The sequence below is a fragment of the Arvicanthis niloticus genome, chromosome 13 (assembly GCF_011762505.2).
Source record: "Arvicanthis niloticus isolate mArvNil1 chromosome 13, mArvNil1.pat.X, whole genome shotgun sequence".
NCBI lineage: Eukaryota > Metazoa > Chordata > Mammalia > Rodentia > Muridae > Arvicanthis > Arvicanthis niloticus.
In genome coordinates this window covers 73,170,351-73,186,092 of record NC_047670.1, presented here as the reverse complement: position 1 = coordinate 73,186,092, position 15,742 = coordinate 73,170,351, and the positions used below count along the sequence as shown (strand labels likewise).

Here is a 15,742-nt window from a genome sequence, read left to right as displayed (position 1 = left end):
ACTCGGAGCCGAGCCCGCCTCTGCGGCGGTCAGGCCGGGCGCCCAATGGACACGGCTGGCCCGGGGAGGGGGCGTGAGCAGCGGCCGCGCCCGCCCCTCGCCAGCTGCTACTTAAGAAGCCCCGGCACCGGCGCCTCCGCCTCATTGCGTTACTTACCTCGACTCTTAGTTGTCGGGAACGGTAACCGGGACCCGGTGTCTGCTTCTATCACCCTCGCCTTCTATCTAACCCGTAGCTATCATGGTGAGTGTGGGTCGGTATGTGGAGGGGAGAGGGGATGGAGAGGAGGAAGGAGCTCGCCCGGGACTGCGATCGAGGGATGTGCGTGGCGGGAGAGCCTGGGGCCCATGCTGCTGGGGACGAGCCTAGTTTAGGGGAGAAGGGCGCACTCTGATCTCCCTGGAATCCGGGCTCCAGTCAACACACCCTGCACGAAACATGCAGCATGGCGCTTTCAGACTGCAGTCTTCCCGCGCGGGCCCTTCCCCCACCCTTCCCTTGCTTGCTGCTTTTCATGCGCGCGCGCAGCTTTCCCCCCCCCCCCCGCCCTTACTTCCTCTTTAGTGAGAAAAGGCGGGGGCGGGAAGGCGCCAGAGTCAAAAGACGCATGCGCAACCGTTACATTCCCGCCTGAGAGCGGCGGGAACAGCTTCCGCAGTGTGCGCGTGCGCGCTGAGCCACTGCGGGTTTAATTCCTTTAGGGTGTGTCCCCAGGTGGATCCGGGTTTTGAGCTGGTGGTCAAACATAGGATCCTCTACCATTCTAAACCAGCGGTTACTGGGTTGCAATCTCAACCGCGACCTTTCTGCTTCTAATGAAAGCAATAATATGGAGGACATTTCCTCAAGTATATTCCGCAGATCGTAGTTTTCCAAAAGCAAGAAGTCCAACTATCTCCAGTTAGAGGTTTGTGTGGGACCAGATGATGACATTAAAGCGTTTTGAAGGAACAGAAATCGGATCTGGGCAGTAGATAATCCCTTGCTGAGCCAAGGCGGATGTGGAGGAGCCGAGCTCTACCTACAAATAGAGGAGGCTGAAAACTAACAGCCTCCGGGCCGCGGGAGGTGCACGCTCTCAGCATTCCTCCTTTGTCACATTCCTCAGAGCCTTGTCCCAGCAGCCAGGCACCTCCCCTCCCTGCGCCAGCCACGTGCTTCCTGAGCCTAGAATTGTTCTGAAATCTGGACAACAGAGCAAAAGCAGAACTCAGGGTAGATTGAAGGCCTTTATATATTGGCTTTCAAGAAGAAAAAGCAGTAACTGCTCCTAGGTGTGGAATGTGGCCAAATTTGTAACATTGTGCCACTAAGAACTCCAGTTACTTCCAACATTGCTTAGGATTTTCTTTTTCTCTTCCTTCCCTTCCACAGCGTGAGTGCATCTCCATCCACGTTGGCCAGGCTGGTGTCCAGATCGGCAATGCCTGCTGGGAGCTCTACTGCCTGGAACATGGCATCCAGCCTGATGGCCAGATGCCAAGTGACAAGACCATTGGGGGAGGAGATGACTCCTTCAACACCTTCTTCAGTGAGACAGGGGCTGGCAAGCATGTGCCCCGGGCAGTGTTCGTAGACCTGGAACCCACAGTCATCGGTAAGCTGACAGGGGCCTTCCCTGAGGCATTCCTTCTTGGCCACATACTCAGAATCTCTCTGCAGACCCAGAAGGGTGAGTGAGCTTGTGAGGGCCCTCGGTTGGTGGATGGCTGACGTCTTCTCCTTTCCAGATGAGGTTCGCACTGGCACCTACCGCCAGCTCTTCCACCCTGAGCAGCTCATCACAGGCAAGGAAGATGCTGCCAATAACTACGCCCGTGGCCACTACACCATTGGCAAGGAGATCATCGACCTTGTCTTGGACAGGATTCGCAAGCTGGTAAATGCCACATATGGATGGGTGGGTTTAAAATGGAATGGGAGGGGGTCTCGGTATCTGTCAAAATATGTCAAGCCTTTTCTCTCAGGTAGATATGGTTCCCAATCTAAAGGAATTGCAAACAGTGCTAAGAGTATGCCCTCCTAATAAAACATTACATTTCCTTTTCTCCCACAGGCTGACCAGTGCACGGGTCTCCAGGGCTTCTTGGTTTTCCACAGCTTTGGTGGGGGAACTGGCTCTGGCTTCACCTCCCTGCTGATGGAACGGCTCTCTGTTGATTACGGAAAGAAGTCCAAGCTGGAATTCTCCATCTACCCAGCCCCCCAGGTTTCCACTGCTGTGGTTGAGCCCTACAATTCCATCCTCACCACCCACACCACCCTGGAGCACTCTGATTGTGCCTTCATGGTAGACAATGAGGCCATCTATGACATCTGTCGTAGAAACCTCGACATTGAGCGCCCAACCTACACTAACCTTAACCGCCTTATTAGCCAGATTGTGTCTTCCATCACTGCTTCCCTCAGATTTGATGGGGCCCTGAATGTTGATCTGACAGAATTCCAGACCAACCTGGTACCCTACCCTCGTATCCACTTCCCTCTGGCCACCTATGCTCCTGTCATCTCTGCTGAGAAAGCCTACCATGAGCAGCTTTCTGTAGCAGAGATCACTAATGCCTGCTTTGAGCCAGCCAACCAGATGGTGAAATGTGACCCTCGCCATGGTAAATACATGGCTTGCTGCCTGCTGTACCGTGGTGATGTGGTTCCCAAAGATGTCAATGCTGCCATTGCCACCATCAAGACCAAGCGCAGCATCCAGTTTGTGGACTGGTGTCCCACTGGCTTCAAGGTTGGCATTAATTACCAGCCTCCCACTGTGGTACCTGGTGGTGACCTGGCCAAGGTCCAGAGAGCTGTGTGCATGCTGAGCAACACCACAGCCATTGCTGAGGCCTGGGCCCGCCTAGATCACAAGTTTGATCTGATGTATGCCAAGCGTGCCTTTGTGCACTGGTATGTGGGTGAGGGCATGGAGGAGGGAGAGTTCTCTGAGGCCCGTGAGGACATGGCTGCCCTGGAGAAGGATTATGAGGAGGTTGGTGTGGATTCTGTGGAAGGCGAGGGTGAGGAAGAAGGAGAGGAATACTAAGTCCATTCCCCCAGCTCCAGTATCATGTCAAACTCCAGCTCTGGCATTAGCTGCAGGTATTGATGCTTCTGTGCTGTTTCCATTCTGTGATTACGTTTTCTCCATGTGTGTACCTCTCAGTTTTCCATGATGTCTCAAAGTAAAAGCTTTAAGAAAAGAGTTTTGTTTCTGTGTACTCTTTATCTCAGTTGAGCCTAGGCCTGCACCTCTGGTTTTAATCCCCCGTGATATTAATTATAGGAAACCACTCAGGGTGAGTCATAGCTTCTGTGTCCTAGGGGAGCACTAGACTAATGAAGTCTGACATGTCACCTCTGATTCCACACTACCTAAAACATTGCCAAGATAACAAATGGTCCTTAAGGCAGGTTGTGCAGTCATTCCTTTAATGCCTTCTTTGAGTCCAGGCTGGCCAGGGGCTTGGAGGGGAGCCCATGAATGTTGTGAACTGCAAACATCTTGAGGGTGGTAATGAAGGCCCTGGTTCCAGTTTGAGGATTAGGAAACCCTAATCCTGCATGAGGGGAGCTATGTTTGACCCATAGTCCACAGGGGTGATGTTTAACTGGTTATCTCCTACTAGAGAAGAGCCAAAGGAGAAACCGTCTGTGTTTACTGGTAGGGACTGAGTCCCAGGGTGTGGGAGCCATGGTAAACCTTAGTCTATTCACACCACTATGTGTGAGCATATTTGAACAAAAGGCCTCAGATGTGGCAGGAAAAGTGATGAGACTGCTGGTATACTCTTCATTTGTCTTAGTTACCTATGCTGGTCTTGTTATCCAGCCCAGGGCTGCTTTTGCCTCCCAAGTGTGGGATTAAAGCCTGGAAACAGAAGTCAGAGGGTCAGGAATACTAGGGGCCACTCTGAGCTGCAATGACCCTGTCCCAAGAAAAGCAAACAAGTATGGCAGCTTATGTTGGTGCTGAATAAGCAGACGAAGATCCCCTTGTGCTTGTAAGTCAAGCCCCACAACCCAGTGTTAAAGATTCTATCTCAAAAACCAACGTAGAGGTTAATTAATAGGTGTCCTAGCAAAGCAGAGCACAGTTCTTTTGCAGAGGACCCAAGTTCACTCAAGCACCTACAACTCTTGGCTTCTTATCTCCAGCTCCAGGGAGATCTAATCTCAGTGCCTTCTGGGACCTGCACATTATCCACATTAGTAAAAAGCCTAAAACTCCCCAAGACAAGGTGGACAGCTCCTGAGAAACGTTGAGGTTGACCTCTGGCTTCCACCCAGGATTGCGATTTTTGTATGAGGACACACACCCAAACATGCATAAAGAACATCTTCACAGGGGAGATTGTGCTGGCTGTGGTGCGAGATGCAGGGGCAGGTAAATCTCTGAATTCTGGGACCACCAGGACTACACAGACCCTGTCTCAAAGCAACAACTCTGGGGATGCAGAAGTGCATTTGTAGCTCAGTTTGGTGTAATGTTTGCCCAGCATTCATGATGCCCTGGGTTTGATCCCTAGCGACATTCATCCTGGCATGGTGGCTGAGGCCTGTAATCTCAGTACTCAAGAGGTGGAGGCAGGAGGATCAGACAGAAGTTGTTCAGGGTGCAGTGCCTGTGGCCCACAGAAGGCTGCAAAATGATTAAATCATAATTATTTCCCTCCTAAACCTGGTTTATTGTAGTTGCTGTTTTAGGGGTTTATTTGGTTTTGGTTTTCAAGACAGTGTTTCTCTGTGTAGTGCTGGCTGTCCAGCTCTGTAGACCAGGCTAGCCTCCTGCCTCTGACTAAATGCTGGTATTAAAGGCATCTGCCACTACAACCTGGCTTTCTTTTTAAATGGCAGTCCTTCTGCCTCAGCTTCCCAAATTCTAGGATTACAGGAAAGTACAAGCATACGTGGCCATCTTAAGATTTTTATTGTTTATAGTCAATGTGCATTTTAAAGGTTTATAAAATGCACACACTCTCCTTCCAGCTCCCGTTCCCTTTAAGCCCTTCTGGAGAAGGTGCATCCCAAAGGGTTAGGGGTTGAAGAGGGAGTTGGCTCTTGTTTTGTCATGAAGCCCCAGTACCTTCTGGGCCTACTTCTTCCTTTGCACTGCAGATTTCCATCATGCCTGCTCACAGGAGTTAACAGGACCCTGTTAGGCCCAGAGGCATGGCAGCAGGAGATGCTCCCATCTTCCACCATATGGACTCTGGGGATCAAACTTAGGTGGTCAAACTTGGCATCTCATAAGCCTTAACATTTGCTAAAAGCAAAGTCAAAACAACAAAGAAACAACAACAAAAACCCCACCATGCTAAAATGGGCTCAGGGCTTAGCGTTCCTCGCCTTCTACAGGAGGCCACTGTTAAAATGGGAGGACTCCAGTTACTCATCTCACAGATGACAGATTTAATTGGCAAGCAAGGAAGGAGATGACACTACAGCTTTGGGTCCTGCCTTAAATATTGCCTGTTACAAGATTAGAGCGAATATGGGTCTTTCAGCCTTAAGGAGGATCCATGCTGCGATCCAGGGCAGATATTCAGAGTAAAAGATTTCATCAAGGAAGGCAGGGAGAACGTTTTAGTCTGAGAAGGAATGAAGAATCATTTCCTCCCATTCCCATAAAACGCCTAGCAAATTCCTTAATGCCCTGCAGATGGCACCACCGACAAGGAGTTCTCTGTCCAGGAGAGCCAAGCCAAGCCTTGTGAACTCTGTCTGCCCTTGCCATCACCTTGGAGGTAAGGCTCAAAATAATGTAACAAACAGGAAGTGACCCAAGAGACATGGCTAGCTAGCATTCACCAGCTTGTCAAATTTTACTCTGACAATTACTGGAGGAAGCTGTACTTGGTGTTCCATCAGTGTGAATCAGGCAGCCACCGGCAACCTCATACCTAAGAAGTTTCTTGACCTGAGACCCAACCCTTCCACTCCTATTTCAGGACAATAGTTTTTTGGTTTTTTTCTTTTTCTGAGACAGGGTTTCTCTGTGTAGTCCTGGACTCACTCTGTAGACCAGGCTGGCCTCGAACTCAGAAATCCACCTGCCTCTGCCTCCCAAGTGCTGGGCCACTGCCCGGCAATAGTTTTGTTTTGTTTTGTTTTGTTTTTAAAAAAAAAAAAAAAAGCACAGCTTTGGGGTCAACACGTTTGGGGTCAACTCGAACTAAGGAAGAGAATGTTGCTACATTAAACTAAATTAAACTAAACTCAATACTGATACAAACAACTAATCACTGATGGTCATCTCCAGGCTGCTACTGTTAATATTATGTTGCTAAAACTAGCTTCTTCCCCTCTGCTACTCCCAACTGACAGCTTGCTGGATGCCACTGGGTTCAAATGTTCAGAGTGAGAGTTTAAATGAGGAAGGCAGAGTTGCTGGGCGGTGGTGGTGGGGTGTGCCTTTTAGGGCGTGGGAGGCAGGGGCAGGTGGATAGATCTCTGAATTCCAGGCCAGCTTGATCTATGAGTTCCAGGAGGACACCCAGGGCTACACAGAGAAACCCTGTCTTGAAAACTGAAAAAAAAAAATAAAAAAATAAAAAAATAAACAAAACAAAAAAGAAAAAAGGAAGGCAGAGTCATAGTCATCATCTTGTGTGTGTGTGTGTGAGTGTGCGTGTGTAGGTGTGTGTGTGTGTGCACATGTGTTTCCAGGGTCTTGTGCATGCAAGGCAGTCTTTCTGACAACTGAGCCACATTCCCAGCCCTTCTTTGTCTTTTTATTGACACTGAGGATGCACCTCAGGGCTTCATGCAGACCAAGCGGGCGCTCTTGCACTGAACCAAATAGGAAATGAAAATGGGTTTAATCCAAATGGAGAGTTTCTGATAACATCATTTAAAGAAAAGGAAGGGGTGTGTGCTCACGATCCTAGGCACTTAATCCTCTGAGGCAGGAGAAACAGTCTGAGAACACTGGGACAGAACAAAGCATGGGCCTTCCTTCAGTGCTCACTGGTACTTTTTTTTTTTCCATTTTTTCGAGACAATGTTTCTCTGAATAGCTCTGGCTGTCCTGGAACTCACTCTGTAGACCAAGCTGGCCTTGAACTCAGATCTGCCTGCCTCTGCCTCCCAGGTGCGGGTTTAAAGCTGTGTTCTACCACAACCACTTGGTGCTCAATGGTACTTTAGAAACTTAGAGGAGGCAGAAATCCCTTTGGGGGTCTAGAGCAAGTTATCAAATGTGGGGGTCACATCCTGTGCTCCAAGTCAGATGCCACCTGTCCTCAGTAGGCCAGTAAAAGAGCCATATTAACAGTGGGAAGCAGAGTGAGGGGATGCATTGAGTGGAGCTTTTGGCTAGTTCAGCCTACACAGGGAGAACTAGTCACAAAAGAAACCCTAAGCTATTGGGCTTTCAGAGGGTTAGGTGGCAGGTTGATGCCAGACTCAGCTACTTTTCCTAGGAGGTCTTTTAAGTTCCTTCTGTGGTAGCTTGAATCTACACTGTACAGTTCTGATCTGACTAGTTGTATTGATACATTTTGTCTTTTTCCTTTTCTTTTTCCCCAGCCCTGGCTAGCTAGAATAATTAGGTAAACCATGTCACAAAGATTGGCCTGCCTCTCCCCCCAGTGCTATGAGTAAGGGCATACAAGAGGTCACCTGACTTGCATTTTACTATTTATTTAGATACAGGGTTTCTCTGTGCAGCCCTGGCTGCCTTGGAAGTTGCTCTGTAGACCAGGCTAGCATTGAACTCGTAAAGATCCACCTGCCTCTGCCTCCTGAGTATGAGTGCTGGGATTAAAGGTGTGTGCCACCACTGCCTAGCTCTGAATTATTTATTATTATTATGATCCTTAAATTTTATTTTCATTGGGTAAGTTTGAAGCCAGCCTAGTCAACATATCCTAGGCCAGCTAGAGTCACACAGTAAAACCCTTTTTCAAAACAAACAAACAAACAAACAAACAAACAAACAAAGCATGCATGTGCCTAAGGCCAGGCCAGAAGGTCTCCTAGGACTACAGTTACAGGTAGTTGGTTGTGAGCTGCCCTGTAGGTGCTTGGAACTCAACCCAGGTCCTCTGTGAGAGCAACAAGTGCTCTGAACTGCTGAGCCATCTCTGTAATCTTAGGTATTTTGCCTTCTAAAGTTCACTTCAGGCCAGATATAGTGTTTGTTGTATTTCCATAATTCTAGCAGTAGAGTGAGAACTTGTCTCAAAAGAAATAAACAAGGTCCAATCAGTTCTCCATACTCTGTGTGGTAGATGTTAAGTTTATACTCAGATTCCATAATAATGAGTGCCTGTAAGGATCTGAGGTAGGAGGACCTCCATGAGTTTGAAGAGGATAGCCTAGACTACATAGTTCATTTCTAACCAGCCTGGGCTACAGAGTAGAGCTCTGACTCACAAAAAAGTGAGGTCTGGAGAGCTGGATCATAGCTCAGTGGTGGAGTGTTTACCTAGCATGCAGTAGGCCCTAGATTTGATCCTCAGTACAGGCTAAAACAATCTAACTATGAGATAAAGGGAAGTATTGCTCGGGACAACAGACTGGTAGACTCAGAACCCAAATCTTTTGATTACTAGTAACGCTGGCTATTTTGTTTTCTTACTATGTTTGCAAATGTTTGTCCTCAGGTAGTCACAGAAGGTTAAAAGCTAAGAAAATCACACTGTTCAAGACAAACATGATTCTTTCTCTAGAGAAGTCTATATGGGAAAAGGCCAGCGAATTAATGTAAACAAGTGAAATGTAATTATGGCAACTTCTGATAACATGGGAAAAGAGGTGGCTTGGGCTGGTGAAATACCTTAGCCTGGAAAGGTGCCAAATTTGAAGACTTGAGTGTGAGCACCAAGACCCACATAATAGGAGGAGGAGCCCATTCTCGGAAGTTGTTCTCTGACCTCCATACTTTACAGTGCCAGGAATGTGCCTGGACACATATACATAAACAATTTAAAAACGAAAAAGTAGGTTGCTTTAGATAAGGTGGTGAGGGAGAATACTCTGACTGAGCTTCAACATTTAAAGCAAGATATAAACGGGGGGGGGGGGGGGGGGGGAAGAAGCTCAGAAGTTTCAAGGCCATCCTGGGCCAGGCAGAAGTGAGCAGATAAAAGGAAACAAATCCAGAGTCCTGAGGTCAGAAAGGGCGTGGCAAGGCCCAGTAGGGACAGATAGAAGGCCAGAATGAGGACAACACTGGGTTACAGTAGAGAGGGCCTAGGTCACAGATACAAAATCTGAGCTGGCAAAATACATAGAAAATCCGGCAAGGTGTATGTGATATTGGTTGTGTACGAGAGCACACATTCCAGCCTGCCCAGAGAGCCATTGATTTGCGTTCCCTGTTCTGGTGGAGTACTGTTTTTTGTTTTTTTGAGACAGGGTTTTCTCTCTGTAGCATTGGCTATCCTGGAACTTGCTCTGTAGACCAGGCTAGCCTCTGAAGCAGATCTCTTTTTTTGTCTTTTTCTTTTCTTTTTTCTTTCTTTTTTTTCTTTTCTTTTTTTTTTTTTTTTGTTTTCAAGACAGGGTTTCTCTGTGTAGCCCTGGCTGTCCTGGAACTCACTCTGTAGACCAGGCTGGCCTCGAACTCAGAAATCCTCCTGCCTCTGCCTCCCAAGTGCTGGGATTAAAGGTGTGTACCACCACTGTCTGTGCAGTGTGGGTGACGAGAACCCAGCTCAACTGTGCAGTGTGGGTGATGAGAACCCAGCTCAACTGTGCAGTGTGGGTGATGAGAACCCAGCTCAGCTCCTTTGCAAAAGCAATGCATGCTCTTAAGCTCCCAGCTGCCTCTGCAGCCCTCTCTCTTTAAAATTAACTAATTAATTATCAATTAATTAGTGGTTACATATTAATCAATTAAGACAGAGCCTCTCTCTATATCCCTGAATGTCCTATGTAAACCAGGTTGGCCTCACACTTTCAGAGATTTGATTGTCTTGTCTCAGTAGTGCTGGGATTAGGGCTGGAGAGATGGCTCAGCAGTTAAAAGCACCGACTGTTCTTCTAGAGGTTCTGAGTTCAATTCCCAGCAACCACATAGTGGCTCACAACCATCTGGAATGGGATGTGACTCCCTCTTCTGGTGTGTCTGAAGAGAGCAATGGTGAACTCACATGCATTAAATAAATAAATAAATAATTTTTTTAAAGTGCTGGGATTAAAGGCATGTGCCCCCACACCTGACTTACTTTTATTTTTTAAAAAGACTTTATTTTTAATATTTTAAATTATGTGTATGAATGTCCCAGTTACTGTTCTATTGCTGTGACAAAACAAAAGACAAAACAACCAAAAAATGTGACCAAGGCAACTTATAAAAGAAAACATTTAATTTGGGGCTCACAGTTCCAGAAGGTTAGAGTCCGTGCCCATCATGGTGGAGAGTGCAGCAGCAGGCATGGCATTGGAGCAGTAGCTGAGAGCTTATATCTGACCCACAAGCTGGAGCCAGGGAGATAACTGGCTTGGGCTTTTGGAATCTCAAAGCCCACCCCAGTGACATATTTCCTCCAACAAGGCCATACACCGCCTAGTCTTTCCCACTTAGTTTCACTAACTATGTAGTGCAAAATATCATAATAATCCCCCCTCCCATCACGAGAATGATCTATAGTCCAGTCCAACCTCAAAAGTCCCCTTAGTTGTTCAGTTTCAACAAAGTCTCTTCTGAGACTCACAGAATCCCTTAATTATAACCTCATGTAAATAAAATACACAAGCAAAGTACATACTTCTAACATATAATGGAACAGAATATACATTATCATTCCAGAGGAGAAAAATAGAATATAATGAGGAAATACCAGACGAAAGCAAGACAGAAAACCAGCAGGGCAAACTCCAGGTCCTGTAATTCTGTCTTAAGTCCAAGGCCTCACATGGCTCCACTCTTCCAGCCTTGCAGATTACGACATGGTTTTCTCTCTTGGCTCCATTGGTTCCACTCCCTGTCTGAAGCTCTTCTTGGCAGACACCCTACAGTTCTAGCACCTCCAAGGCTTTGGGGTCTCCAGTGCAATCAGGCCCCACTTTCATAGCTTTGTGAGATGGTCTATTCTGACCTCCAGGTGGGGATTCCCTGCCACTCACCTGGCCACAGTGGTTCTCCTTTATCATGGAGGGAGATGCTACAACCCCTTTACTCCTGTAGCCTTCAAGATTCAAAAGAAAGAACCATCTGGGTGGTGGTAGGTGGTGGTGGCAGCAGCACCAGCTAGGAAGTGCAGAAGCAGGCAGGTCTCTCTCAGCTTGTGAGGCCAGCCTGATCTACAGAGTGATTTTCAGGACAGCCAGGGCTACATAGAGAAACTCTTTTTAAAAAGGGGGTGGAGGGAAAAGTGGAAGGGGCTCGAGAGAGATGGCTCAGCAGTTAAGAGCACTGACTGCTCTTCCAGAGGTCCTGAGTTCAATTCCCAGCAACCACATGGTGGCTCACAACCATCTGTAATGGAATCCGATGTCCTCTTCTGGTATGTCTGAAAAGAATGGCAGTATACTCATAAAATAAATTAATCTTTAAAAAAAAAAAAAGTCTGAAAAAGTGGGGGTGGGGAGGAAAGAAAGAAGGAACTATGTAACTGATGTTGCCACTTTAGGCTGGCTGTTTGGAACCTGGCCCCTTCCTTGAATTATATTTGCATGAGATTTGATTGGTTGCTTTCCTTCGTTGTGTAAGCTTTTCTTTTTACAAGTTGCAGACTGAGCTGAGTGGGGGCCTTGGTCTGAGGACACGACTCCCTTTGCTGTATTCTGCGTCAGGTCTGTCCTTCCTCCTTCAGCACAAGCTCTGGCTCCAACCTTACATTTCCCGATGCTTTGTCACCTCATCTGTACCTTTTGTGTTTTTTTTTGCCCCACGTGCTCTCTCTCATGGTGGAGCTGCAGAAGGGCGATCACTGATAACTAATGATTAAACGACAAGGTCAGTACGAGGCTGTCTGAAATCCCCTCTGCCAGCCAAATGCTTCAGTTTAGTCTCAGGAAGATTCTTAGGGCAAGAATGGCCTCTCGCCCAGTTGTTAATATTGTTCCTTCTGAAACCTCTGGAGCTGGGCCTCCATAGTCCACACTGCCCTCAGTACTACTGTCTGTTAAGCCCCAATTAAAGCATTCATTAAATTTTCTAGCGCAAAGTCCCAAAGTCTTCCACGGTCCCCCCAAAACCAACATTGTGAGGCCTGTCACAGTAACAACCCACTTCCTGGTACCAATTACATCTTTTAGGTTGTAATTGTGACTTCTAAGTTGCAGTGATGAGGCACTATGACCAAAGCAGCTTATAGAAAAAGAGGTTATTGGGGGCTTAGAGCTCAGAGGGTGGGTCCATGATCATAACGGTGAGGAGTGTGGGTCAGGCAGGCACTGGAGCAGGAGTTGAGAGCTCACATCTGACCCACAAGCAGGAAGCAGAGAGAGAGGGAACCGCATGGGCTTTTGAAATCTCAAAGCCCACTTCCAGTAACTTGCCTCCTCCAAGGCCACACCTCCCAGTCCTTCCCAAACTGTTCTACCATTTGGATGCCAAGTATTCAAATATAATGAGCCTAAACTCATTCTCATTCAACCTCAGTGTGTCCTTTGTGTGGGGGAATCCCCCAAGGGGCCAGGACTGCTGGAGCTCCCTAGCACTGGAGTCACACCTGCTCTGGGTGCTGGACCTCTGCTTCCTTCCTCTTCTGGAGCCGTAAGTACTTTTAACCACTGAGCCATCTCTCCAGCCCCCCACTGAGTGGTCCTTTTGGCTACAGACACATTATGTTTTTATATTTTGGGTTTTCAAGACAGGGTTTCCTCTGTGTAGCCCCAACTGTGCTGGAGCTCACTCTGTAGACCAGGCTGGACTCAAACTCAGCCATCTCCCTGCCTCTGCCTCCCAAGTGCTGGGATTAAAGGCGTGCGCCACCACATTGCATTTTTTTTAATCTTTTAAGACAGTGTTTCATGTATCTCTGGCTGGCCTTGAATTTGCCATATAGGCAAGGGTGACCTTGAACTCTGTATTCAAGTGCTGAGACTACAGATGTACACCACACCGCCTGAGCCATTTATGCATTGTTGGGGAGCAAACTCTGGGTTTTCTGGGCACTCAGCAGCACTCTGCCTACTGAACTACATCCCTGGCCTCCTCCTCACTGTTTGTCATTCCTACAGGTTCTAAGTTCTATCAGAGAGGAGCTTCATGTTTGTCTGCTCACCATGCCTAACACCTGCTTATCATGGACCTGAATCTTATGCACGACAGTTAACAGGAGTGAAATGCTCTGGTTTCAAATGCTCTTTTAGGGCTGGAGAGATGGCTCAGTGGTTAAGAGCACTGACTGCTCTTCCAGAGGTCCTGAGTTCAATTCTCAGCAACCACATGGTGGCTCATAACCATCTGCAATGGGATCTGATGTCCTCTTCTGGTGTGTCTGAAGATAGTGACAGTGTACTCACATACATATAATAGATAAATAAATTTTTAAAAATGAAATGCTCCTTTTGTGTTTTTTTTTGTTTTTTTTTTTTTTTTTTTTTTTCGAGACAGGGTTTCTTTGTGTAGCCCTGGCTGTCCTGGAACTCACTCTGTAGACCAGGCTGGCCTCGAACTCAGAAATCCACCTGCCTGTGCCTCCCAAGTGCTTGAGTTTATTTTTGTGACAAGGTCTTGTTAGGTAGTCCCAGTTAGACTGGAACTTACTAACCCAAACTGGCCAACCTACACCCTTCTGCCTCAACTTTTCCATCCTTCTGTGTGCTGGAATTACAGGCCTGTACCAACACACCTCCGCCAAACCTGATTTGCATTTCAGTACTGTCATTAAAGCACAATGATTCTCATAGTTGAAATAAGTATCTGAGGACTCTGATGGCCTTTAAAAGCATCTGTTGGCCAAGTTTGATAACCTCAGTTCAGTTGCTGGGATCCACACTGTGGAAGGAGAAAATTAACTCCCCAGAGTTGTCCTGTGACCTCCACACATGCATCTTGGTGTGAACTTGCTCTCATGTACACACACACACACACACACAGAGCATACACAGGAGAGAGAGAGAAAGAACACATGTATAAGTGTAAAACTTAAAACACTGGTGTAGAATGGAGCATGGTGGCACATGTCTATAATTCCAGCATCAGGAGGAGAGGCAGAAGGATCTCTGTGAATTTGAGGTCAGCCTTCTCTAAATATTGAATTCTAAGAAAGCCAGGACTATGTGGAGAGGGGGACCTTGTTTTAAAAACAAACGAAAAAAAACCCAATGATATAGAATTTGCATATAATGTATGCATATCGCCCAGAATATTTAGAATCAACCCTAGAGCACCTACAATCCTTAATGCAGTGCAAACGTCATGAAAATGCTTAGGGAATAATGGCAAGAACACAAAATCTGTACATGTTCAGTACAGACATAATTTTGTTCCCACGATTTTTTTTCATGGTGTTAGGGATCAAATCTAAGGTCTTGCACATGCTGAGTTCTTTACCACTGAGTTAACATTCCCAGCCCCAAATGTATTCTGCTGTTGTTTTTTTTGTGACAGGGTCTCTCACAATATCCTAGATGTGTTTTTAGACTTGGTCTCCCACTAGGACTTGGGGGTACATGAATAAGGTTTGCTGGCTAGTCAGTAAACCCTAGGGATTCTCCTGTCCTCACCTCCCCAGCCCAGCCTCAAGGTCAGGTTCACTAGCATGCACTACTAATTAATCCTGGGTGCTAGGAATAGGACTTAGCTCCTCCCCCTGCAGGGTAGCTCTTCACCAACTGAGCCATCTCCATAGCTACCCCTCCCAAATGGTTTTTGTTTTCCTTTTTTTTTGAGATTTGTTGGGCCCACAGATGTGGAACCCAACAATGCAGAGGATCAACTATGTAAACACATATGTATACACAAGGATGTACTTTTTGTTTTTTTGAGACAAGTTCTCACCATGTTACTCTGGTTGGCCTAAAACATATGTAGAGGCCAGATTGGCCTTGAATTTATAGATCCACCTGCTTCTGCCTTCTCAGTGCTGAAATAAAAGACGTGTGCCGAAATGCCCAGCTGGTTTCTAAGTCTCAGGTAGGACCGGGCCAACCTCTATTTCCTAGTTTCAAATTCTTGTTAAGACTAAAATTAGAGAAAGGCTATAAAGAAAACGGCACATAGCAGGTAGTTAGCTAATGTTTTACTCAGTCCACTCACCAATATGACATTTCCTCAGTTTTGGGATGGCCGGGCCTGGTAACACATGCCTGCTACTTAGCAATCAATTAGGAAGCTGAGGAAGATCGCCGAGAATTCAAGGCTAGCCTGGTTTGCATACCAAGACCTGTCTCAACAAAAGTTTCATGACTTTTTTTTTCTAAGTCTCCTATTCGTTTTTGTTGTTGCTTGTTTTTTAACTATTTGTTCTCTTTATACCCTAGGCCTTCCGCAAAAATAATTGAGCGAAAGCTGTCTGGAGTGGCAGGGGAACTCCAATAACAAATACACTTCTAGAAAACGCTATGGGTCCTTGGGGTTACAGGCAGCCGTCCCTTCTGAAAGCCCCGTGGTGCTTACATCTCGACGGGTTGGTCTGATCCCGACCTTATTCGTTTAAACTAAAATCCTGGCGGAATATATATACATATATATACCCTCACATCTCTACCGCAGATCATGCCGACTCTTGGTTTTGGAGCAGCTTCGACAAGCCAAAAACATCCCGCCTCCTTTCCCAGAATGTCCTATCAGCGAACCCCTAGCGATGACCGACAGTCTCCGAGGAGCCAATAAGTTCCGCTTTTCTG

General features: G+C 46.9%; 1 protein-coding gene and 1 long non-coding RNA gene across 2 annotated transcripts; one reads left to right on the top strand and one right to left on the bottom strand.

Moving 5' to 3' along the window:
- The first annotated feature begins 9 nt into the window (after positions 1–9).
- Positions 10–3,197, top strand: Tuba1b (tubulin alpha 1b). The gene is made up of 4 exons (XM_034516086.2): positions 10–244; positions 1,376–1,598; positions 1,732–1,880; positions 2,058–3,197. Exons 1-4 carry the CDS (start codon positions 242–244, stop codon positions 3,036–3,038), a joined length of 1,356 nt encoding a protein of 451 aa, XP_034371977.1. The 5' UTR covers positions 10–241; the 3' UTR covers positions 3,039–3,197.
- A 7,093-nt stretch (positions 3,198–10,290) lies between these two features.
- Positions 10,291–15,446, bottom strand: LOC143434161 (uncharacterized). Its single transcript, XR_013103459.1, has 2 exons — positions 15,153–15,446; positions 10,291–11,454 (listed from the first exon to the last, which is right to left on the bottom strand). It is a non-coding gene; the product is annotated as an uncharacterized LOC143434161 (long non-coding RNA).
- Positions 15,447–15,742: the final 296 nt, after the last annotated feature.

Coding starts and splice junctions, on each gene's coding strand:
- Tuba1b (XM_034516086.2), top strand. Junction 1,599..1,731: donor CCTGGAACCCACAGTCATCG/GTAAGCTGACAG, acceptor TCTCCTTTCCAG/ATGAGGTTCGCACTGGCACC. Junction 1,881..2,057: donor TGGACAGGATTCGCAAGCTG/GTAAATGCCACA, acceptor TTTCTCCCACAG/GCTGACCAGTGCACGGGTCT.